The 25165-nt window shown below is 46.3% G+C and overlaps 2 protein-coding genes across 2 annotated transcripts in view; one reads left to right on the top strand and one right to left on the bottom strand.

Annotated features, from left to right (window-relative positions):
* Nucleotides 1-333: 333 nt before the first annotated feature.
* Nucleotides 334-9997, bottom strand: Amer3 (APC membrane recruitment protein 3). The gene is given in 3 exon segments (XM_069989464.1): nucleotides 334-2168; nucleotides 2170-4429; nucleotides 9907-9997. Coding segments are annotated over 2 exon segments (2409 nt in total). The 5' UTR covers nucleotides 4411-4429; nucleotides 9907-9997; the 3' UTR covers nucleotides 334-2000.
* A 324-nt stretch (nucleotides 9998-10321) lies between these two features.
* LOC138804971 (serine protease 40-like) overlaps nucleotides 10322-25165 on the top strand; it is a 39703-nt gene continuing 24859 nt past the window's right edge. Inside the window, exons 1-2 of the mRNA XM_069989558.1 lie at nucleotides 10322-10616; nucleotides 16856-16996. Coding sequence (XP_069845659.1) covers nucleotides 10322-10616; nucleotides 16856-16996 — 436 coding nt within the window. The remainder of the gene's footprint in view (nucleotides 10617-16855; nucleotides 16997-25165) is intronic.

Raw genomic sequence — 25165 nt, 5'->3', positions numbered from 1 at the left:
TCCATCTCCCAAGTAGCAAGGACTTAAGCTGTTTGTTTCTGAACTTTACTTCTAGTCTGGCTTGGTTCTCCAGCGTCACACTGCATCCCAAGTCACTGTGAGGAAATATTTCCCTTAGCCAGGGACAGGCCTGAGGCCCTGGGGAGCAAACACTGCCCTCGGCCAGGGGAAGGAGACACTGCCCTGGGGAGGAAATGCAGCCCTTGGCCAGGGGGATATATGAGTTTCAAGCAGGGTTGTGTTTACACTCCAACTCCATTTTTCTCCAGAAACAAGGCTCATAGTCAACCAGAAATCAAAAAACACACTTGACACTTGAACATTTCATTCTTTCAACAAGTATTTACTGAGCACATACTCTAACAAGAACAGTACAAAGCCACAGGGCTGTGAGTAAAGAAGGGTGACTTGTCCCTGGGCTCTCAGACTCTTTACAGCCGACACAAACTGGCACTCTCCAGTGCTCAGGCACTGGTGCCCTGGATGAAGGTAAGGGTAATGATCAGAGGGGCGTCTGCTATGAGAACTCAGCCAGAAGTTGTAGAGCCTGCAGTAGAGCAGGACCTCAGGAGCCAGGAATGGGATTCGAGCCCTGCCAGCTTCACACTACCTGTGCTTGGCATGGGCAGCACACATCAGCACTCTCCAGTTCAAGTGGGTCAGAACTTAGACGTGGGCAGGCGTTGGAGAGGCCCATTCCAGCATAGCCTCCATGCAGACAAGCTCGGTGATTTAACCCTGGGGGAGGTGTCCGATGATCTGCACAGGAGGCAACCCTGAGCCTCTTCTGTGTCTAGATCTGGGTGGGACCAGTCAAGACCCTTTTAAACTTACAACCCACAGCCAACACCCTGTAGACAGCATGTGGTTTTGCACCAGGGGGAGTGGGAGAGCATTTCTAACCTGAAGTCAAATATCAGACCCCTAAAAGAGGCACAAAGCCTTTACCAATTTTGGGGGCTACAACTTGTTGGCAACTCCTCTTGTGTCTCTTCCAGCCATCAAAACTAGTGTGTTTCCCTACACCTGCTGTCCAGATGCTGAATCAGGAATGACACCTGCCCTTCCTAAAGACACTAGCATCCTCTCCTTTCTCCATTCTGAATGTTCTGGTGTTTGTTCTATGTGTGTTGTGGCTTGGGGAGGGGAGGGAAGCCCTTTTCAAGGGGAATTTTCTATAAAAGGAGATGACAATGTGGAGGAGACAGGTTCAAGGACTTTGCTACTCCAAGGCAGAATGGTAAGTTGGGAAGAATTCGTGTACATTTTCTTCCTGAAGAGCATTTTTCCATTCAAAGGCATAAGATAGTACATATTGGGGGAAATTGTTATTTGTACAGGGTGATCTGTGACAGAATCCACCATCATCTGCCAACAAAAGTCAGCCTGGCTGGCCAGGGTTGGATAGCAACACATAATGATAGCGGATTCAAGGTTGTTACTCAGATGGGGCTGATTCTGTCTTCCACAAGCCAGCATGTTGTGGCTCCCTGTCTGGGAGTGAGGCTGGGATGAGGCTGCTGGGCCCTGTTCGGTCAACCCTGTCTACCTTCCATCCCCGAGCCTCAGGCCTCATCTTTACGACACAGCCCAAGAAGACACACTGGCTATCCCAATCTCCATGTAAATGTGGACGGTTCCCTTCCCATCAGTTTTAAGCCTGGGCTCCTTTCTGACGTGTTGCATGAGGGGTAGCCTGGTGTTTGCAGCTTTCAGCTGCCCTTGGCCTTGGGCTTGAGCTGGGATGCTTCCACCAGCAAAGGCCCCACTCTTCTGCGTGTCTAGGCCTTGTCCCCTTCTTCCCTAACACAATCTTCACAAAAGGTACAGAATTGAGTTCTAGCTTCTCCTGCTTTGGTCACAAAGATGCAGCCCTGGTGAGGGCAAACTTGTCCTTCAGGTAGGAATCAGTCATGGCTGGCCTGTGGACTCACACTTCCCGGCTCTCCTCTTGGGCTGAGGCTGTAGTGGCATTTTGAAGAAGTCACAGAGAAGCCTCACTAGTGATGGCTGCCCAAAGTGAGGCCCAGAATTTCTGGGGGAAAGCCCCATGGGCTCCACTGAGCATCGGGGGCTGAGAGAGGCTTGGGATCCAGCTGACCCCTATGTCCTACCTGTTCCATAGCCCTGGGGCTGAGCTCTAGTGGCTGGTTCTCCACTGAGGTGAAGAGCTTGTGAATCCATCCTGGAGGGCTCCAACTTCAGCTGGCTCAGCTCCAGGAAAAGGTCTGGATATCTCTGATCCTGTCGGGTGGCCAGGGAAGGTTGGCCACAGGTAGTAGCTCTCTGTTTCTGATGCAGAACGTTAGGGCCACAGTCCTGAGGCTGCCTGAAGAGCCTATCACCCATGTCCTGCCTTGGAGACCGGCCATCTAGAGAGATCTGCAGGTCTGCCACACTCTCCACGCAGCCTGCTAACATGGGCCCTGCATCTGGAGTGCCTCCCCCGTGACCTGGCCACTGCGGGTCCTGAGGACGTCTCAGATTCTCAGGTGGCCCGGGCTCCTTTTGAGAGCCGGGCCTGGTGGGAGGGCTTTGCACTTTGCTTTTACTGGAAATATTTGTTGTGGAGACTGCTGACCCCTCAGGAGAGAACGAGCCGTTGGGGCAGCCTCTCGTCTCTTCCTCTAGAGGCAAGTCCTTTGATACCATCCCCACTGTAATCTCCTGGCCTCCCGTCTTGCCAGGGCATGCCCAGAGCTCCTGTCTGTTGGGTGCTGAGCACACAGTGACCCTACTTGCACCTGAAGCCTGATCCTTACCGCTCTCTGGCTTCCCTGCCGTTCCTTTGGGAGCCCCGTGGGGACCTGGCCGGGCTACAGCCTCCCCTGGGGGAGGGGCTGGTGGGGTCCTGCGGAGCCAGTTGACAATACCCATGGTGATGGAGAGCTCTGTGTCACAGAGCTTCAACAGACACTCCTTGCCCCTCCAGGAGCTCTGCAGGAAGCTCTGGCTGAGCAGGTCAGGGCCTGGGGCAGGGGCCAGGTTCTCCTCAGCCCCCACATGGAAACTGCACATGGACAGTGGTGTCCCCACAGCTGGCCCTGACAGGCTCTCAGACACACACAAGTCATCGTCTAGGCTCGGGCCGACAGGGCCATCGCTGGGATCAGAGAAGAGCTCATAGAGAGCATCCCCACTATAGCTGTCTCTGGGGAAGGTGACTGCTGGGGTGCCTGGGCTTGGGGTCTCTTTCTTGTCCTCCTCCAGGCCAGGTGAAAAGGAATCGTAGTAGCCCTCGTCGCTGGTGGACACAGATTCCGGCTGCTCACTTTTGGGTGTGCCCGTGTCTATGGAGCTGGCTTTGGAGTCATTCGGGGGACCCCTGCAGGGAAACAGCGGCAGCTCGGCCAATCCAGCCACATCCAGCTTAGGCTGCTCAGTGTCAGTCCCCTGAGGACCTACCAGCCATGAGCCCAGCAGGGCGCGCTGCTGCCGCCTCACCGAGCGATTCACACTGTCCCAAAACTTGGTGAAGTCGGATGCCTCATTCTGGGCAGGGGATGCTAGCTTCTCCATACTGCCCTGGAAGGGGCCCCGGGGAGTCTTGCTCTCTGGGGCCCGGGGTGCCCAGGCTGAGCCCTCGGGGCCTCCACTTAGCTCCAGGGATGGCACTGAACTTTCATCTGCAAAGATCTCTCCACAGCCTGTGAGAGAGTCAAAGCTTTTGAGTGAGGCCACATCCTCACACAGGGCACTGCAGAGGTCGAAGGGTGAATCAGGAAGAAGCTCACTGTCAGACAGGTCCTGGCACAGAGTGTCTAGCCCCAGCCCTTCACCCAGGGAGAGGAAGGCTTTGCCTTGCTGCCCTGTAACATCCGATGAGACCCCTGGAGAGAACAGGCTCTTCTCCTTGGCTGTCAGGGAGGCCAGGTTCTCTGTCTTGCTCCTGCGGATGTGGAATAGGTTCCGGAAGCACTTCTTGGGTCGTTTCAAGGAAATCCTCTTCCTTGGGATACTCTTGGCCACAGCTGGCACAAAAGGCATCTGGGGCACAAAGTGGCGGTAGTCAATCATGCGCTGGCCACTAGGGGACCCTGAGAAGCTCACACTGCCCACCAGCTGTCCTGTGTCAGTGGCTGCCTTCCCAGCCTCGGGAACACTGTCATGAGTCTTGCTCTTTCTCACCAATTTGAAAGTGGTTCCACAGAGGGCTATAGAACCATCGTCAGAGTCAGGCTGGGCCCCCTTGTTTGGGCATCTGGTATACCTTTGGGTGCCAGAACTAGCCTGGGAGCCCTTCTCACTGCAGGGCCTCTGCTGTCCTCTCAGCGAGATGGACCAGGAATCTGCATCCTCTCTGGCCACAGCAGTGGCTACCAGGTCTGAGTGTTTCTCATGGGAAATGTGCATCGGCAGATTTGTGGAAAAGCTGGATTTAATGAAGGTCTTTCCTCTCTTCAGCTCCATGATGTTAGTGCTCTGACCACTGTAGGAGAAAGTAGGAGGGATTTAGTATCCAAGATTGGAAGGCTGGCCCTAGAAGACTTTTTACATACTGCTTCTCACATGTTCTTCTCTGCCCCAGTGTTCTCCATGGAGGCACTGCTCTACCTGTTTTTTTTTTTGTTTTTCTTTTTCAGGACTGAGATAGAACCTAGGCCCTTATACATACTGGATAAGTGCTCTTCCATTGAGCTGTACACTGACAGAACCCACTGCTGTCTTTATATACAGCGGATACCCAGAACAGTTAAATCCCATGCCTAAAGATACATCATAAAAGCCATCATGAGAGCTACCGGGTCCTGGTGACAGCTGAACCCATGAACTCTCCACTTGCCCAATCTTTTCTCAGCTCATCTGGCCAGTTCAAAGGCTCATTTTCAGGTCCAAGCATTTGTCAACAGCACCTCAGTTCAAAACCATCACATTCTTAGGAGGGGCATACCTTGACTTCTTTAAGTACATGGAGCAGAGGACCCCATTACATAAGCTATTTCCTTAATTTAGTAAGGGACCCAGATGAAAGGGAACCCTCTATCTACCTGCCTCCAAGGCCTGAGGCAGATGGTCATCCATGGGGCATGAGGGGGATATATACTGCCCTTCAAGACCAAGCATCTGCAGAGAGAGGCAAGACTGAATCCACAGAGAGGCGTTCAGGCAAGAGGCATCTCACAGTATATGCAGAATTTGAGAGGAATGAGGCAGTGTAGGCATGGCACAGGAAATGGGAGACCTTCTTCTGAGTAGAAGCAGAGGCATTATGGAGGCTGGCATCTGGATAGAGGACAGAAAAGCTGAGCAGAGAGAATTGGAAAGCAGCAGTCCAAATGGGCTAATGATGGAGTGTAAGGTGGATGCCACTACAGGGGCAGAGTTACAGGGTCTAGCAAAGAAAGAAGCAACCAGGATTTGGCAACTACATGACCAAAGAGAACCAGACAGAGAGTCTTGGCTGCTGAAGGACTGAATTCATACTAAGAGTAGGAAAGAGCAAAATGAGTAAAGCTAAGGAAATGAGAAGGCAGAAGCTAAGTTTGGTAAAAGGGCCTGCACAGATGTTGGCTTCAGGAAAAGAAGCAGAGGTCCACCTTTAAATATGCTGCCCTTGGATTACTTTGGAGACTCCAAGAGCCCAGCAAGAGGGATTGTGCCCAAGAGCACAATCTGAGAACCTCCTGATTTTTCCTATTGCCTGAAACAGAAATCCAATCTGCTGTCACCATCTCCCTGTTCCCTTTTCTAGGTAATGAGCAGCCTAAAGGTCTATCTCAGTCCATCTGTCCGGAGGGAGACAAGAGGAGAGATGAGGTGGATAGTTCCTTTGGCTCTCCAGAAGGACTGCCTGGTTGGCAGCCCTTGTATTCACTTGCTCTAGGGGAGTCCAGAGGGGGACTGCAGCAGGTAGAAAGCCAGTGGCCTCGTCAGCTTGAGTACCTTTTAGACCCATCCTCCAAGTAGCCTTGCAGCTACCACCAGCTAACTGACAGCTGTAAGTGGGCAGAATCAAGGAGAGTGCTGAAAAGCTTCTGCAGGAATGTCTAAAAGGGTGGAGCTGGGTTGCTTTACAGGCCAGATGGCAAAGCTGGCATTGGAGTGGTCATAGGACATGCTTATTGGCCTCCACCTGCTCCCACCTGTGAGCAGTGCACCTGGGACTTTTGGCTAGAGCCTAAGAGAAGCAGGCATCATGCCCAGGAGAGCTACAGAACCCAGGTCTCATTTCAGCTGCAGCTCAGCTCTTGGTGGTGGCACTGTGGACAAAGAGCAGTGCCTCCGGCTGTCATGTTGGCTTTTCTGCCTCTTAGCAGATGGCAGGTGCCAAAGCCTTCTTTGCCTTTTACCTGCCATCCCACTTCCACCTCACACATTCTGTTTCAGCTAGACAAGACTTTGCTGGGATATAGTATAGTGCTCACTAACTAGGCTCTGGTCAAACTTGAGTCTTGGTCACACCTAGCTCAATAGGCAGAGAAGTTGGCCTATACCTTTATAAGGGAAATACTACTGCTCATCCCTGCTTTATACATAATACATTCAGTTTGGAAAAAGTCAACTATTACCCAGGTCATTAGGTGGTAAGGACGGAGTTGGGATTTTAATTTTACATTCCAATGAAACAACAGTGTTCTCTCCCCCGCCCCAACTCCAGGTTATTCATCTGTAGCCCAGGCTAGTCTAGAACTCAAATCTTTCCTCAGCTTCCTGAATTCTGGGATTACAGTGTGTGTCACCAAGTCTATCTCAAACTTTCTTTTGTGGGAAACCCAAAAGTAGAATAATAAATAATACAGAATTTTGGAAAATAATGAAAATGATTAAAGGCATTAATAACTTTTAGTGGTATTTGTTATGAGCTCACATTTTTCATTTTATCAGTTTTATGTTTTGAAAGGGTATTTTGGGTTCTATACTCTCAGAAATAATTCAAACATGCTACGATAATGATTATTTCAATTGGTGCAGAAGACCTCAAATGGCTTGTCAGAATTCTCCATAAATAAAACTACTACTTGTTTCCTCGTTGTCAAAGTAAGCCAATTTAAAAACAAGAATAGTGAAACCTGCAAAATGATCCTTCAAAATATGTCATTGGAGTTTGTGCCAATGTTATTCACCAACCCGCTTCTGAGAGTCTTTGGCACTTTGCACAATGACAGGACAAGTACTTAGGTACAGAGCAGGGAACTGAAGACATTGATACCAGGCAAGCACAGGTACTCCAGTGTTCGCTCTAGGAAATTTCCACATGAAAACATTTTATTGAGCCTGTCTTTAGAAATGTGTTCTGCACATTGTATGGGGAGAACTCTCTGAGTGGGCAGACGGTCTGCCACTTGGCTGGAGGCAAGCTGAACAGTCACCTCCCACGACAGTTCTCAGGGGCATTTTGGAATTGGTGTAGACAGCCAGATGCTGGCACTACCACTGCCTGGGAGCAGAGACCAAATGTGTTTAGGATCTCAGTTGCAAAAATGCACACTGTGGGTTATAATTCTGTGGCTAAAGACACATGGGTGGAAAGTCAATATGTAACATGACAGGTCCACTCTATCATGTGCCACATCTCTCTTCCCCAAAGGAAACATGTCCTCTTCTGGTGATGGTGTGCAGCAGCCGCTACTCGTTCACACTGGTGCTTAATCCTACCTCCAACCAAGACAGAAAATTCTTTAAGTCCCAAGACTTCAACTATAGTAGATTGTGAGATATACTCATTTAAATGCAGTGTTTTATGTGCTTGAGATGCCTTGACCATATATGTACATCTTTCCTAAATAAGTGCTGGCTCTCAGGTTTTAATTCTATGAGCCAGTATATATGCACCATTTTTTTTTGGTGGGGGGGTCCGGTCGTGGGGCCTGAACTCTGGGCCTGGGTGCTGTCCCTCAGCTCTTCAGCTCAAGGCTAGCGCTCTACCACTTGAGCCACAGCACCACTTCCGGCTTCTTTCTTTTTGCTTATGTGGTGCTGAGGAATCGAATCCAGGGCCTCGAGCATGCAAGGCAAGCGCTCTACCACTGAGCCACCTTCCCAGCCCATATGCACCATTTTTTGGATGGGTCTCAGTGACACCAAATCCCTACTAGGCTAAGTCTCTCATCTCTAAGATGAACTTGTTACTTCCATGACAACAGGGATCACACGGTATACATTTATTTAATTCTATTTCAGACTTGTGATATTTTACATGAAGCCTAAAATATATCAGAATACAATCAAGCAAAAGATGTGAGAAGCATATTCCAGGCAGCAACAGTACCCTGCAAAAAGAACCCATGAGCAGAAAGGATGACAATAAAGATTTTGAAAGTGATAGTTACAGTGACAAGAGCAGTAACCCAGCTGGAAGAAGCCAAGAGACTGGCCACTCAGTATCTGACCTCGAGGTCTTGGGAGGGCTTTGACTTTTGTCCTCTGAGCCCTAAGGAGGCACCACCAACAGCAAGTGTCATGTCAGTGTTTGGCTCTCACAGGTAACTCTAGCTGCAGGGGAAAACGGAAAACTGGGGCAAGAGAGGAGGTAAGGAAGTGGGTTAGGAACCACAGTGGAAAAAAGGTGATACTCTCATGTCTGTGTCTGACACCTCTCTCTCTCTCTCTCTCTCTCTCTCTCTCTCTCTCTCACACACACACACACACACACACACACACACACACACATACACACACACACAAATATGGATTTATTACAATATTTGAGAACATGAATGTATTCTGCTGGCCATTTTTCTATATGATGACTAACTTTATTTAATTCATCTGTCTAGGATTTCCTTTTCCCTTTAAGGTAGCCACCAAGGCCTGTGGCTCATGCCCGTAATCAAGGTTCAAAGCAACCCCAGGCAGGGAAGTTACCTCCTATTAATCACCAAAAAGCCAGAAGTTAGGCCATGGTTCAAGTGGTAGAGTGCTAACCTTGAGCAAAAAAGCTAAGCAACAGTGCCCAGGTCCTGAGTTCAAGCCCCCAGTAATGACAAGAAAGAAAGAGGAAAAAGGAAAGTAAAAGTAATGCTTCCTCTCTTTCCCCTTTGAGCATGAAAATGATTTTATGGAGCAAAATTAAAAAAAAACAAACCTTGGGGGCTGGGAAGGTGGCTCAGTGGTAGAGCGCTTGCCTTGCATGCATGAGGCCCTGGGTTCGATTCCTCAGCAACACATAAGCAGGAAAAAAAAGCCGGAAGTTGCACTGTGGCTCAAGTGGTAGAGTGCTAGCCTTGAGCTGAAGAGCTGAGGGACAGTGCCCAGGCCCAGAGTTCAGGTCCCACGACCGGACCCAAAATAAAAATTTAAAAATTTAAAAAAAAAAACCTTGGAATAACATACATGCACTCAAATGTATTGAGGTAGGTGTTTGACTAAGATGTTGTATATTTGCTGTGCCTCCCTCGTTCGTAAGTGGGGTGGGGGGTATGGGCATGAGAAATGGTAGGTGTGGGAGAACAGACTGATTGAGATTGGAGAGGGGTGGGGTTTCTTCCGGCAGCAGTTTGTCTCTGTAACAGGCTGCGTAATCAATTGGATGGGTGGAGTGTGGACCATTGTGGGAAAGCTCTTGTGTCTGCAGTGGGGTGAGGTGGAGATAAAACAGAATCTCTTTCGAAAGCATTACCAAGCCACCCATCCCCACATCTGGAAGACAAAGAGCTCTCTGGGGAGCAAAGGTGCTGGGGTCCTGGCATACTGCTTCTGAGGGGTCCCTGGCACTCACCTCCAACGGGGAGACGGGCCTTCCCAGTCCCCACGTTCCTCCCCACCCGCGCATCTCCACTCTCCAGCTCAGCCCTTGGGCTCGGGCCATCAGCCCCGGGGACCGATGTGTGGAGGGGTGCCACCCCCCCACACACACACCGCCCAGCCCCCGTGCTCTCCAGACAACGCAGACCGCCCCAGCCCCCTCCTGCATCCTCATCGGTGGATCGAGGGCCGGTGCGACCTCTCAGGGCGTGGGTGACTTACCGCAAGGGTCTCGCAGGGTCGCAGGGCGCGGCCGAGACCCAGCCCCGCGCGAGCGCCAGCTGGAGCCGAGCTCAGCACCACGGTCAGCTCCAGGCGCCACTGGGCGGGGGCGTTCGGGCGAGGAACGCGGCGCGCCCGCCGCTGCTCGGGGCTCGGCGGCTGCGCCTCGGCGGGCGGGGGCCGCGCGTGCCGGCGACGGCAGGGGCGGGGCCAGACCGAGGCCGAGGCCCGCGTCGCACGGCCTGGAGGGGCCGCTCCAGGGCTTCCGCTGCGCGCAGCCGCCGCCCCGGCCTTCCGCCGCGGGCTTTGTGTCTCCCTGGGTCGGTTTGCGGCTCTGCCCCCCCGCAGGCCTCGGGTTCGCACCCCTCCGGCCCTGTTGTCTGGCTGTCCCCGCCTAGGTCCGCAGTGCGCCTCAATGCGGCCCCAACAAGTGTGGGTGCCCCCCCCCCACGCCGTGCCGGTCTCAGGGAGCCCGCCGCCTACGCTCCGGGCTCGGTCCGGCCAGCCTCGCCACCCGTCCTGTGCACGATCCCGAGCCGGCGCGAAGGGAAGGGCGTGGCAATTTGGCGAGGCGAGGCAAGCGTTCCAGAGCCTTCGTTACGTGCGCACACTATTAATGGAGACAGCGGAGCAGCGTGCGCGGCCCGCGCTCCGGGCCGGGTCCGCGGGGCCTCCTGCCGCGGCCTCGGGGGAGGGGGACCGCGGCGAGGGCCCCCTCCTCCCGGGGGAGGGGAGATCGCGGCGAGGACCCCCCTCCCGGGGGAGGGGAGATCGCGGCGAGGGCCCCCTCCTTCAGGGGGAGGGGAGATCGCGGCGAGGACCCCCCTCCCGGGGCTGGGGACAGGGCCGTGGCGGGTGCCGGCTGGGGTCGAGGTGCAGTCCCGTGTTGGTGGGGGCCAGCGGCGGATGCGGATGCAGCGGGAAGGGACTCGAGTCCCGGGTGGAGCCCTGCCTGTCCTCGGCTGGAGGCTCCCTCCCTCTCCCTGGGTCCAGAACCCAGCACTCCACCCCTCCCGTGGACTGCTCCCAGCGCCTTCTCCGTGACCACTCACCGGAGTCCGAAGGGACGGGACTCCTCCGGCCAGGGCGGCTAGCTGCGAAAGAGCTACTTTTCTATCATTCCCTAAGACCGACTCTTCTTTCTACCTAATGAACCAATGTCTCTCAGTGTCTCCCTCTCCCGCCCCCCCCCCCCGCCTCTCTTTCCCTCCCGCTCCCCCTCCTCCTCCCCCTGTATCCTTCCCCCCTCTCCCTCCCACTCCCCCCCACCCCTACCCCCACCCCCACCCCCGTCTTTAATGGTGGTAAGGTGCTGGCCTTTTCCAACAGTTTGTAGCCACCACGGGAGGTTCCTGCATCAGTTTCTCTCTTGGACAGAAGCACAAGAGGATGGTCTCTGCCTCTAGGTCTTACACCTAGTAATCTAGGATAGGGCTACACAGTCACAACGAATGAACAACCGTCTTTTATTGTGGTTTCCCTTCCTTGGCACTTAAGAGCCTCCCTCCCTCCCTCCCTCCCTCTCCCTCCCTCCCCGTTCTCCTTTCCTTCCTCCCCCTTCCTCCATCCCTCCCTCCCTCCTTTCCTTCCTTCCTTCCTTCCTTCCTTCCTTCCTTCCTTCCTTCCTTTCTTTCCTTCCTTCCTTCCTTCCTTCCTTCCTTCCTTCCTTCCTTCCTTCCTTCCTTCCTTCCTTCCTTCCTTCCTTCTTGTGTGTGGTGGTCCTCAGGACTTGAACACAGAGCCTGTTCACTGTCTCTGAACATTTTCGGTCAAGGATAGCGCTCTACCACTTGAGCCAAAGCTCTATTTCTGGATTTTTTGGTGATTAATTGAAGGTAAGACTCCAATTCTGACCCAGCTGGCTTTGAATAACAAGCTTCAGATCTCAGCCTCCTGAGTGGCTAGGATGACAGGTGTGGACCATCAGTGCCTGACTGTGTTTCTTATAAAATAATGACAAGGATAATTATGGATTCACCTTTTTCCAATGAGGGAGTACTGTTATTTTTCTTTGTTCACATTGTCATATATTGGCCAATGAGAGCTATCCTAAGCCATCTGTTTTGTCCTTTCAGAGAATTTAAAAACACTTACTTGGGCTTTTTTTTTTAGCAAGAAAAAATATATTTTAAAAAAGGAAGAAAATATATATTTAAATGATTGTGTTCCAAACATATGGATCAGATCTTTTCTAAGAACCCCTCTCTGGAAGGACCTTTCCAGTTTCCCAGATCAGGTATTATGACTTTCCTGAAACATTGCTCTGATATAAATTTTTTTTATTGTGAAAATACTGTACAGAGGGGTTACAATTACATGGGCAAGATAATGAGTACATTTCTTATCAAGCATTGTAGCCTCCTCCTTTGATTCCCCTTCCCATCCCGTCCCATCCTCCCTCCCTCCCCCACCCAATCCTCCTCCCCCACACCAAAATTTGTAAAGTTCATTTTCAACATAAGGACTTGTACATCTCCTTGTTGCAATGGGTCCACCTGTGTTTTTGACATAAATTTGATTTCTCATCAGTGTTTTGAACTGTGGCCGCACCTTTTTCTTTCCTGCATTGGCTGTGCCTTCCTAGCAGATGTGGATTCACTTTGACACTGACAGAATTTTAAGGTTTAAACCACCTTATTTGCATGTGCTCCATTGAAAGAAACGAACTTTTTTAGTTTATTGTATCTTAGATTTTATTTTATAAAGTTGTTTAACTTTTCTTCTGTGATGATGGATTCCACAACCATGTGTAGTTTCCACCAGAAATACTGTATTGATCAGTTCCTTCCTTGAATGTCTGAATGACCAATAAAAATTTGTTTAACTTTTTGTGTGTATGTACAAGTCCTGGGTATTGAACTTGACCTGGGCATTGTCCCTAAGCTTTTTTTTCTCTCAAGTCTAGCACTATACCACTTGAGCCACAACTCCACTTCCTGCTGTTTGGTCATTTACTGGAGATAAGTCTCATGGGCTTTCCTGCCCAGGCTGGCTTTGAATTGTGATCCTCAAATCTCAGCCTCCTGAGTAGTTAGAATTACAAGCATGAGCCACCAGTGCCCAGCAAAACTTTTAGGCTTCATGTAATTGTAACTCCTCTGTACAGTATGTTCACAAATAAAATAAAATTAAATTTAAAAAAATTTAAAAAAAAACTTTTAGGCTGCACTAATGCTGAACTCAGTTTTCCCTTCTAGATTCAATTACTACATACCTTCACTTTTAAAAACATTTTTGACATAAATTTTATATTTTTATAATTTTATTTATTATCTTTAGTTGGGCAAAGAAGTTTCTGTTCAACGTGTCAGTTTATGAGTACAGTGACTCTTGATCAATAACATTATATATTTTTAGAAAAAAATAAAGCTACTCACTATCTTTCTCCTTCTTGAAACAGTGAGTCTTCAGGAGCATTAACTTCAGTGAGTCCTCTCCTGGCATAATTTTAATTGAGCTGTGTTTTTAATCCCTAAGCATAATTACTGCAGACTTTCTCATGACTATCTGTTTACAGCTTTACTTTCTTCTTTGGTCCCCACTCTCTTGAAGGCAGTGGACACACAGTAACTGTGCTTCATGAGTAAATGAAGATGCACTTGCTCACGGCCAGCAGCAGACCTGCACATGCCATCCCATGGACCATGGACCCTATTGCAGTCTGCTGAAGGTGGAGGCATAGGGCTCCCCTGGTCCTGGATCCTGGAGGCCCAGTGGGTTCTTGCCATCCTGGATTATGCATCCACTCTAATGTGATTGTCATCCTCAACGGAATCATCATGCAGCACCCCTTTCTGAGGTTATTTTAGATTTCTTTTTAATATTGGAGCTTTCCATTCAAAAGCAAGGTGGCTTAAATTGTTTGCTCCACTGTTTCTCAGAGATGAGTGAATTCATTCCCCCACCTCAAAGACCCTTCCCACACCATCAGCTCTTGAGAGAACCTCTAAGTGCTGGGATCAATGTAGGTGAGCTACACTCACTTGCATTACATCTTGTGAGGGGTATATGCTCCTTTCCACTGTTGGTGCCCTCAGGTGTTTAGTCAAGGATAGTAGAATATTTCAGTAGGGGCTCAGCTGAGCTTTAAGAACACAATAGACTGTCCTGTGTTCAGGGCCCTAAAGAACTGCAGCCACTATGAGGCATCAGGGTGGGGATGAATAGAGAGTGCCTGAGTCTTCAGGGAAGGTGGGCAGGAGTTAGAACAGCAGGGCTGCAAGATGTCCCCCGGGTATAGACATGTCTTCTGTGGCTGATCTTGAACTATATGACTTGAAGTTATTATGTTTGTTTCTTATGTTAAATTTATTACTACTATTATTATTATTGGAGTGAGTGTGTGTGTTTGTGCACATATGTTAGTGAGTACTGGGTCTTGAACTCTTTATCAGTCAAGGTTGGTATTCTACCACTTAAGCCATAGATCCACTTCTACCTTTTTGCTGGTTAATTGGAGTCTCATGGCTTCTCTGCCTGGACTGATTTTGAGCCTCAATCTTCAGCTCTAAGGTGCCTGAGTATCTGGGATTACAGGCATGAGCCACAGGGACCAGCTTACATTGGTTATTTCTGTATGCTAGGAGTGAGAATCAGGAATAATGAAGGCTGAAGATGTGCCAAAGTTGTAGAGCATATACCCAGAACATTTAAGGCCCTGGGTTCAGTACCTACCGCACAGGCACACACACACACACACACACACACACACACACACACACACACACACACACACACACACACACACACACACACACACACACACACACACACACACACACACACACACACACACACACACACACACACACAGCCAAAAATACCATTGCAAGTTTCAAAACATATACAAAGAGACTATAATGCATTATTGAAAGAAATTTGAATAACCCTAAACAGATAGAAAGATATTGCTTGTACATGAGTATGTAGTATGCTTATAAAGAGGACAAGTCTCCCTTAATCTATATCTTTATCTATCTATCTATCTATCTATCTATCTATCTATCTATCTATCTATCTATCTATCTAGAGAAATTAACATAATACCAGTCAGAAGCAGGGAAGATTTTTTTTGTAAGAATATACAAGTTGAATTCAAATTTCATATGGAAAGACAAAGGTCTCAAAATAGCCAGTACTTTCCTAGGAGAAAAATGAAATTGTAGTATTGTCATTATCTGGCATCAAGATTCAATATATAAAGCCACAGTAAACAAGACAGTGGTGTACTGACACCAAAATAGATGAACAGATCAATGGAATAACCCATGCATAACTGATTTTCAAATTGTTAATTTAGAAGAGAAAGAATGTTTTTGGTGTCCTGGAAAGGTCTTGGGCCTCTGAGATACAAATAAATCAGGTGGAAACGATAAAGTACATATGGGGATCATGCAACATATTAAAATGATGAGTCCCACAGATAATGTGGCAATATGACTTAGCATTTGGAAGGAAGGCTTTAAACATTTGAGATGGACATTTTAATATGCATCACTTCTATGTCTATTAGAATTATCACATTAACATAGAGGGGAACAAATAATTCATAGTAGAACAAAGCTTCTGCTTTCATTTTTCTTCAACATAGTATTTTTGAACTGAGGAAAAACTGTATATGCTTATGGTATACATAATATTCTTAAATATGTATACATTGTAGAATGAGTAACTCAAATTAATATATGCATTACTTCACACACTTCTGAAATAGGAGTTTTGCATCTGCATTAATCAGACTCTTTGTTAATGGGATAATATCTGAGAAAAGCAGCCTTAAGGAATAATGGGTTATTTTGGCTCATGGCTTCTGAGCTGTGAGTCAGGTCAAGGTTGCTTGGCCTTACCCACCTTGGCAGAATGGCAGTGGGAGCATGTGATAAGGAGGAGAGCAGAGAGAAAGGGCTTGGAGACAAAGTGTAACCTTTAAAGTCATACCCACAATGACCTATTTCCTTCAGCTAGGCCTACCTTCAAAAGTTCCTACCACTATCTACACAATGGAATTCTATGCCTCCATCAGAAGGAATGACATTGCCCCATCTGTTAGGAAATGGAAAGACTTGGAAACAATTATATTAAGTGAAGTAAACCAGGCCCAAAGAAACATAGGTCCCATGGTTTCCCTTATCTGCAATATCTAGTACATGTCTGAGTCAAGCAGAAAAGGTCAGATAAGGTAATGTTAGGGAAATGAACCCTAAGATATGTACTCAAATATTTTTTTTCTTTCATGTGATTGTTTCTAACACATTTATAAGATGATTTCTTTGTTGCTTTGTCTGTCCCTCCCCTATAGTATAACCCCTGCTTTCACTGTATTTGATGTGGGTATAATTTGTGGAGGGGAAGGGGAAAAACAAATTGTTTAAATAGGGATACAGGTGGATCCATTGCAACAATGAGATGTACAAGTCGTTATGTCGAAAACGAACTTCACAACTTTGGTGGGGGGTGTGGGGAGAGGATGGGAAGGGATGGGAATGGGAAACAAAGGAGGAGGTTACAATGCTTGATAATAAATGTACTCATTATCTTGCCCATGTAATTGTAACCCTTCTGTATAGTATTTTCACAATTGAAAAAAAAAAAAGGTTCCTACCACATCCCCAAACAGAACCACCACTTAGGAACCAAGTGTTGAACATATAGCAGGTCATTTCATCTCAAATTCAATCAATGGCAAATAGAAAATACTTGAAAACGATATTCCAGAAAGATCTAAAAAGCAAAATATAAAGTTTCACCAAGTATTATACTGCATCCATGTAAATGAAGTCATGTATAGACATTGTATTTGTTATTATACATAACCTACTTAAAGTTGATTGGAATGTGTGCATATGTTATAGATTAAATTATATAAAGGATTTGATTGTCATGGATTGGCCTCTCCATAACGTAGTATTTTCCTAAGAAATGTGGCTTCTGTTCTTGATTTTATACACAGCCAAACAACTTTTCCTGCAACCCTTGTGGGTCCTGACAAGATTTCCTGGCTTTGCCGCTCCACTGTGCTCTAAGGAGCTACTGGCTGTGGCTAAACTGGACAGTGGTGATGACTGCACTCCAGCACCTCCCCTACCTCCAGGTAGGGTACCCATCTGGGTCCAGCTGCCCTCTCCTCCATGGTGAGGTTCTGAGTTTCAGGTGTCACTTCAAATGATCAAAGGTAGCAACTCTGTATCTCTTTTTCCTGGTTGTTTTAGATGCTCAGTTAGAAGAGAAGTGTAAACATGGGAACAGTTAAGGCTTAGAGGATTTGCAAAGGGTTTGGAGTGCACAGGCTGAGCCCTGGTCACTATTAAAAGTGTCTACTGGCTGAAGTTTGAAGGAAGAATTAGAACTAATTAAAGGTGTTTCCACCATTTTTCTCATGTGTGGGTTGGGGGAACAATCATATCTAATTTATAGGATCATTGTGAGAGCCAAATGAGGTCACTAGGGTAAACAAATGGAGAGGAATGGTGGGCAGATACAGTCAATGTACAAGTGTGAAAATGAGACCAGGTACCATGAAAGCTAGTGGAGTTGGGATGGTGGGGGAGAAGGGCTGGTCGTGATCAAGATGCATTGTATTCATAAGCTCACAAGTTGAATGAAACTCCTTTATACAACTACTTAAAGATAAGAAAAATTAATAGATAAATTTCAAGAAAAAAATAAGCAAATGTCACTAAATCTGGCAAGCAGGAAGTGCTTAGTAAGTGATACTTAGTGTTGTAGTCAGTTGCCTTCACAACAACTTTGTGAGCTTGTGTTGTCATCTTCATTTATAAGGTGACCAAAGAAGGTCCGGAGTCAAATGGTTTGCCTGAAGTAAATAGTGCAGCTTGGTCTCAGCAGAGCAGGATCGAGAACCCAAATATATCACTGCACCCTACAACTATGTGTTTCCAAAGCTCTTATTCCAGAAAACGAGGCTGAATATGCAGACAACATGGCTGTGCCTCAGGACTCAGTTTCTGGCCAGGTGGAACTGGTCATTGGTCAAACTGATAACTGTATTCGCAGACTTCAGGGGACTTCTTTTCTGTTCTTTTTTCAAAAGGCCAGACTGAGCTGCCTATTCTGACAAGAGATCCACTCTATAGTGATTCTTCAGGAAGAAGAGGTAGTACATGAGGGCTCTGGTCATTACTTTTTGCTTCAGCAAAGTTACCTGTAAATAAATGTCAAAGTCATAAGAATTTATTTTATTAGATCAATACTGCACATTATGATTCACAATATGATTATGTAAACACTATTCACTTACTAGCTCAAAAGTATAGTATGGGTCTAGGAAGGTGGCTTAGTGATAGAGTGCTTACCTAGCATGAATGAAACCCTGGGTTCAATTCCTCAGTACCATATACACAGAAAAAGCCAGAAGTGGCATTGTGGCTCAAGTGGTAGAATGCTAGCCTTGAGCAAAAGAAGTTCAGGGACAGTGACCAGGCCCTGAGTTCAAGCCCCAGAACTGGCAAAAAAAAAAAAGGGGGGGGTATTATAATTCTTTCCTTCCTTGTACAATTTTTTTTTCCCTCAGTTAATCATTGCTCATTCTTGGGCTTGTTTTTTCCTTTGATGGTATAGTTGTTGAATTTTCCATGAATTTGTTGCTATTCAAACCCTTTAATGACTATGTAAACAAACTCTCCATATATTTTCTACAGGTTAAAGTGGCAAATAGAATCTATCCATTTTTTCTTTATCTTTCTTTAGTCTTTTTTTGGGGGGGAGGGGTCCGGTCGTGGGGCTTGAATTCTGGGCCTGGGCGCTGTCCCTCAGCTCTTCAACTCAAGGCTAGCGCTCTACCACTTGAGCCACAGTACCACTTTGAGCTTTTTTCATTTTGCTTACGTGGTGCTGAGGAATGGATCCCAGGGCCTCAGGCATGCAAGGCAAGCGCTCTACCCCTGAGCCACCTTCCCAGCCCTCTTTCTTTAGTCTTTGTGATATTTTCCTCTTCTCTTTCTTTTTGATATCTTCTTCCTTTCATCTCCTAGGAGTTTCATTGCTCCTCACACTGGCAGCTGCCAGCAGCTCAGGTCTATCTTCATCCTCCAGCAGCATTATCTTCTGTGGTGGACTTGGGCCTGGCCTCCCTGACCTGCTGAATTACTTCCTACCCCTTGTCTGCCTGCTTCTTTTCCAGCACAGAGTTGGTCTCTCTAATCTATGTTGTTCTCTCTCTCATTTTTCCTCCTCTTCTATCCTCCCTACTGCTTCTCCTTCCTCTCCCGCCCCCCTTAGTGAGTTGATCTGTTATTTATGCCTATGGTACATTTTTGTGGGGCTTATTAAGAGCACCAAGGTAAGTGTGCCTGTTCAGTCTGCCACTTTAATGAACATAGTGTCCCCCAGCCATCCTGAGTGTACAATCCTTCTCATTGTTTCCTCCGAAACACGTGGTGATACAGGGCTGGGTCTGCTGCTGTGGTGCCATACCCTGGAGAGGCTGACATGACACCGTGGCTCCTAAAGCCCCAGAAACAAACAGATTTGGGTTTATCCCGTGGATGAGCCCATCTCACAGGTCTTAGGGGCGTAGTCCCTCATCTCCAACCAGCAAGGACCTAGAAGCCATGAATGAGTACCAGGCTGAGAGGACAGTTGTGCTAGACACCTGGGCAATAGGTCCCTCCTAACCTAGATCCAGAGTACGGAGCCTACTGTCTGAAATGCTAGTTGGACTGTCTAGGCTCCAAGGCTCCCTTTGGTTAGAAGATCACAAAGGTGAAGGGATGAGGAGCTTCCCCAAGCAAGTACTGTCCTTCCCTGTGCAGGCCTAGGAAAAATACAACATATCCCTTTGGTGAATTTCAGCGAGCAGAATCTATAGAAGCAGATAACTGTTTTCAAGTGTGTTCTGAGCCCTTTTCGCTTCAGCACCTCAGGAAAATCCCAGATACCCCTCTTATCTCTTTACCTATGTTTGTTTAAGCTCATGATCCATCTGTTGCCCTGAAGGGCTCTGGCAACAGGCACTGCCCTGGATACTGTCAGAAAAAAAAACAAGGAACGTTGAAAGCTCAGGTGCCTGAAGCAAGCTAAGGAAGATATTTTCCCCCATTTCTGAGCTGTGCAGAGAAAGACTCTCTCTGGGCCCAAGGCCTACTCTGAAGCAAGTGAGAGCTCCTGTCCTTTGCTGAGAGGTTACCAAGAAGAACATGCAGTTTGTCTTGCCTTCAGGGCTGCTTGACACAACCTCCTCCTTCTGCCAGCCGGGTCTTGGTTGAGGCTCTCAAGGACTGTATCTAAACTCTGCCTCCCATAGGCTTCTGGTGGCGCCCTTGTGATGGGAATGTGGAGAAGCAAGACTTCAAGGAGGACAAGACAGACAGACATAATCTCTTGTACTAAGTTGCTCAGTACAAGACTGCTTGTACAGACGAGGGGCTGTAAAGAACTCAGGCTACCTGGAAGATGAACTTCCAAGAGGAAGGGCTGATGATGTACTTCAGATATAGAATACCTGCTAGACTGAGAAAGGACCTTGGTTCCATTCTCAGTCATAAAGGCAAAGAAAAGAAACATGAAGAAAAGGAAAGGGAAAAGGGGAAAGGAAGGAAAGTCAAAGAAATAGAGTAAAAGGTCACTTTTTTGTATCTAACATGTAGGAGCAAGCTAAAGAGCTTGGAGAAATTTGGCTCAATTTTCTGGTAGCTGGGATGGGTCACAGAGCCCTTAGATAAGAGTGAGGACCTGTGTCAACATCCAGGCCATTTGCTTCTGTGACTGGATGGCTGAAGATTTATGTGTGCCATGAACCAATTAGTTGCCTGATCCTGTAGTTTGAATGTATCCCCTGTTCATGTGTTGGAAGCTTGATTGCAAAGTTTATATGTTGATGGTGTTTGGAGGTGGGGTCTTTGAAAGGTCACGTGGATATGACAAAAGTTATGACCGTGGGACCCATCGCAGCATCAGTGATCAATGGTAGCTTAATGCTACTATCCTGATGGCAGCTCACCCCAGTCCCAAATGCCAGCAAGCCATGTGGTCAGGGCTGAGGGACCAACAGACTGGACCCCCGATGAGCAGTGAAGGGAACTTTCTCATATAGAGAGGAGCCATGGGGTGGCAGGAGGGTTGGTGATGTAATTTAGTAATTCTTTGATTTGAAACATATTGTGCATTAAACAGGGTACTATAAACTCAGCATGTAATTGTAAACAGAAATAGGTTAAAAATACAGAGTATTCCGGGCGCTGGTGGCTCACGCCTGTAATCCTAGCTACTCAGGAGGCTGAGATCTGAGGATCGCGGTTCAAAGCCAGCCCGGGCAGGAGAGACCGTGAGACTCCTATCTCCAATAAACCACCAGAAAACCGGAAGTGGCGCTGTAGCTCAAGTGGTAGAGTGCTCGCCTTGAGCTGAAGAGCTGAGGGACAGCGCTCAGGCCCAGAGTTCAAGCCCCACGACCGACAAAAAAAAAAAAAAAAAATACAGAGTATTGTAGTCTTCATTTGTGATCTCATTGCTGACTGGGAACTGTGACTGCTATGGTGCTTAGCATTGCAAAGAAGAGCTTAGTGTGGGTGATTAAACTCACAAAAACACCCATATCCAGTTTCCAAGTATGGCTTCTACCGAATGCATATTGCTTTCACACCATCATCAAGTTGAAAAATCATTAAGTCAAACCATAGTAAGTCCAGGGATGTATATAAAAAAATGTAATGAACCTGTACACCAGCACTCCTGCTAAAGAAATACATTGAATTCTGGGTGCCAGTGTCTCACACCTGTAATTGGAGCTACTGAGGAGGTTGAGATCTGAGTATTGTGGTTCAAAGGAAGCCTGGATAGAAAAGTCCATATCTTCAATTAAACACCAAAAATAAAATAAAAGTGGAGCTGTAGTTCAAGTGTAGAATGCTAGCCTTGAACAAAAAAAGCTAAGGGATAGTGCCTAGGACCTGAGTTCAAGCCCCAGTACCGTCTCAAAAAAAAAAAAAAAAAAGAAAATGAAATACATTACCCATAGTTTAAAAGTTCGTAGTGTCACTTCCCAATCACACCTTTCCCCCTCACACATAATAATAACCATTTCAATGAATTTCATTTTATATATATATATAATATACACACATATATATAAATGTGTGTATATATATACATACATATATATATATATATATATATATATATATATATACATATACCTATTTTTTCCTGGTCTGCCATGGGGCTTGAACTCAGGGCTGTCCCTGAGCTATTGTGCTCAAGGCTAGAGCGCTACTGTAAAATGTGAAATCAGAGACAGAACAAAATTATTATCAAAAGTAGGACAAAGCATTTAAGGTAGTCTTTGTAGAGAGAAACTCCAGGTTAAACAAGTTAAACATCAACTTACTGGAATGTGGTAAATAACAGCAAAGTTCAGGAAAAGCCCAGAAACCTGGAAGGTGGTTTGGCCTTAGACTTGGCAAACAAGAAGCTTAGAATGTGTGAAATGTGTTTTAGTAAACCAGAAGTTTAGGATGTGTGAAATGTGTTTGAAATGTATTTTGTAATTAGGAAGCATGGGATGTGTTTTGGTGAACATCAGTTAAACCCCTAATAAAGGAAAAATCTCGAATGTGGTCTCTGCTTCCTACTTACTGCCTTGTTTCCTGGAAATTGCTATTTGTGATTATTGACTGTTTCTGTTTCTGTACATTGCCACCTACGTGTGGCTCTATCATGTGTACTGCCACCAGTGCATGGCCTCTTTCCTATATAAACCACACTCTGAGAGCCTTTCTGCTATGCTTCACTACTGGATAAGTAGGGATCAGCTGCAGCACGGCTAATAAAGACTTCTTGCCCTGTTTCTCTGAGTCGGTGGATATATTTGAACCATAGCATCATTTTCAGTTTTCTGGGTTTTAATTGAAGATAAGAGTCTCATGGACTTTCTGCCTAGGCTGGCTTTGCATCTCCATCCTTAGATCTCAGCCTCCTGAGTAGCTAGAATTACAGGCATGAGCCACCAGCACCTGATCACATTTTATATATTTTTTCCTATTGCTCTTTCTCTACTAAATGAATTAGCTCAAGCGGCCATGACAAAATACTGGTGACTAAGCAGCTTAAGCTGTCTTCCAGATCTGGAGGCTGGCAGGCAATCTACCTGCAGTTGAGTAAGTGAGTTACTTTGAGGCCTGTCCTCTCTGTGTGTTCTCACATAGTAGAGAACTTCACTCTATTTTTCCTCTTAGAAGGCCACAAAAAAATTTTGGACCCCATCTTATGACCTTAATTAACCTTAATTACCTCTCAGATGCTCATCTGTCACAAGAGGCTTTTAAGGCTTTACTGCAGAATTTGGAGGAGGACACTCCCCATTCATATCATCCACTGTATAACATATGAATCTTTTTTTTTAACCAAACACATGTTTAATCTCCCAGTTTCTTTGCATTTTATATGAATGAAAGCAGAAAGCATGTATTCTTCTGTGACTTGCCTTTTCTTTTTTTTCACTTGTATATACCCAATTTATTACTCTAAAAATAGTTTTATTATTTTACAGTAGTTAGGAAAGTTACTGTAACTCAGATTTAATCACCACAAACCAAAGACTTAGTTGCCTTTTCTCTAAACATACTTGTGAGACATACTTGTGAGATTTATCCATATTAATGTGCACAATTCTTTATTAATTTTTAAATGTTGTATACTATCTCAATTACATGCATATTCTAAAATGCATCTGCTCATTCCTCTCTCTCTCTCTCTCTCTCATTTGCCCTCCAGCCCCTTCTTTCTATGACAGTACAGGGGCTTAGACTGGGCAATGTCCCTTAGCTTTTTGCTCAAGATTAGCCCTCTACCAACTTAGTCCACTTCCAGATTTTTGATATTTAATTGGAGATGAGTCTCAGGGACTGTGCTGTCCAGACTGGCTTCAAAATGTGATCATTAGATCTCAGCCTCCTGAGTGGTTAGGATGACAGGACGCTAGCACCTGGCTTCCCATTCTCTTTCTGGTGGTCATTTGAGTGCTCATTCTTAGAGGTGCTACTGTATACATGGAGTGCATGAACAAGAGTTAATATGTATAGAATATAGCCACTCATGTAAGGGCATGCTTTCTAGCATGACTGTACATTGTTATAATAGGCTTAGCATTTCCCTTCCCTGTATCTTTGTCCCTCACAGTTTGATTCTGGATGTCATTAAGAAACAGAATTTGTCATTTCCCTCTTGAGCCCCATGCTGTGCCAAATGCAGCAAGAAAAAAAAATTAGCCCCATAGCTCTGTTCTCTGGGTATAGAAGTGATAGCAGGTTGACCGCTGGTCCATGTGACTCCATGGGAGCTGGGGAAGCAGCCAAAGAAAGCTCACTGGATTTGTGTCTTGCTTCTATAACAAATTAGCAAAACTTTAGTAGTTTAAGATAACAGAAATGTATTATAACATAGCTCTGAAGGTCAGAAGTAAAAGATGGGTTTTCCTGAGTTATCTAAGCATGCGGCCAGAGGAGAGTCTGTTTGCCTGGTATTTTCACTGCTTGGAGGCTGTCAACCCTCTCTTTTTCTCTCTTACACACACACACAAACCCCTTGACTCCTTCTTTTCCTCCCAAGGTCATTGTCATTGCTCTGGACCAACTCAGGTAGCATATACTAAGTCTTCCTTACTGAGTTCCTTATAGGATGCATAACTTCATCACATCTACCACACTCATACGAGCTAACTAATAGTTAACTAATACACATCAAGGCTCATTTCCTAGTGCCTTCATTTTTGTCATATTCTTTTGTATTAGGGCATTTTTCCCTCTTATATAGAACACATGTGAACAATGAATTGCATTTCCTCTAAATTCTGCTGGCTACAAAGCACACATTGTGATATATAACTCATTAATATTCAATTCTGAATATTTTCTGATTTCCCTTATTAATTAGTATTTGATCTATGTGTGACACAAAATGTTATTTTTAAATTTTAGAATATGTTGTATGTAATTATCTTTTTTAGGTATTTTTTGGTAACCTGATTGGATCAAATGATTGATATGGGAATCAATTTTTGAAACTTAAACGTGCTTTATGGGGTAGCATACTACCAATTTCCTTAACAATGTGTATTTCTGCCAGGTGCAGGTCTATAATACTAGCTACACAGGAGGATGAGATCTGATAATTGCAGTTAGAAGCCATCCCAAGCAGAAAAGTTTGTGAAATTCTTCTCTCCTATTAGCCAGCAAGACGCCAGAAGTGGAGCTGTGGCTCAAGTGGTAGCGTACCAGCCTTGAGTGTAAACAGCTAAAGGCCTGGC

Source organism: Dipodomys merriami, unplaced genomic scaffold (assembly GCF_024711535.1).
Source record: "Dipodomys merriami isolate MVZ:Mamm:240054 unplaced genomic scaffold, mDipMer1.0.p SCAF_38, whole genome shotgun sequence".
Lineage (NCBI taxonomy): Eukaryota > Metazoa > Chordata > Mammalia > Rodentia > Heteromyidae > Dipodomys > Dipodomys merriami.
The sequence above is the reverse complement of the archived record's forward strand: the minus strand, read 5'-3'. Positions and strand labels throughout refer to the sequence as shown.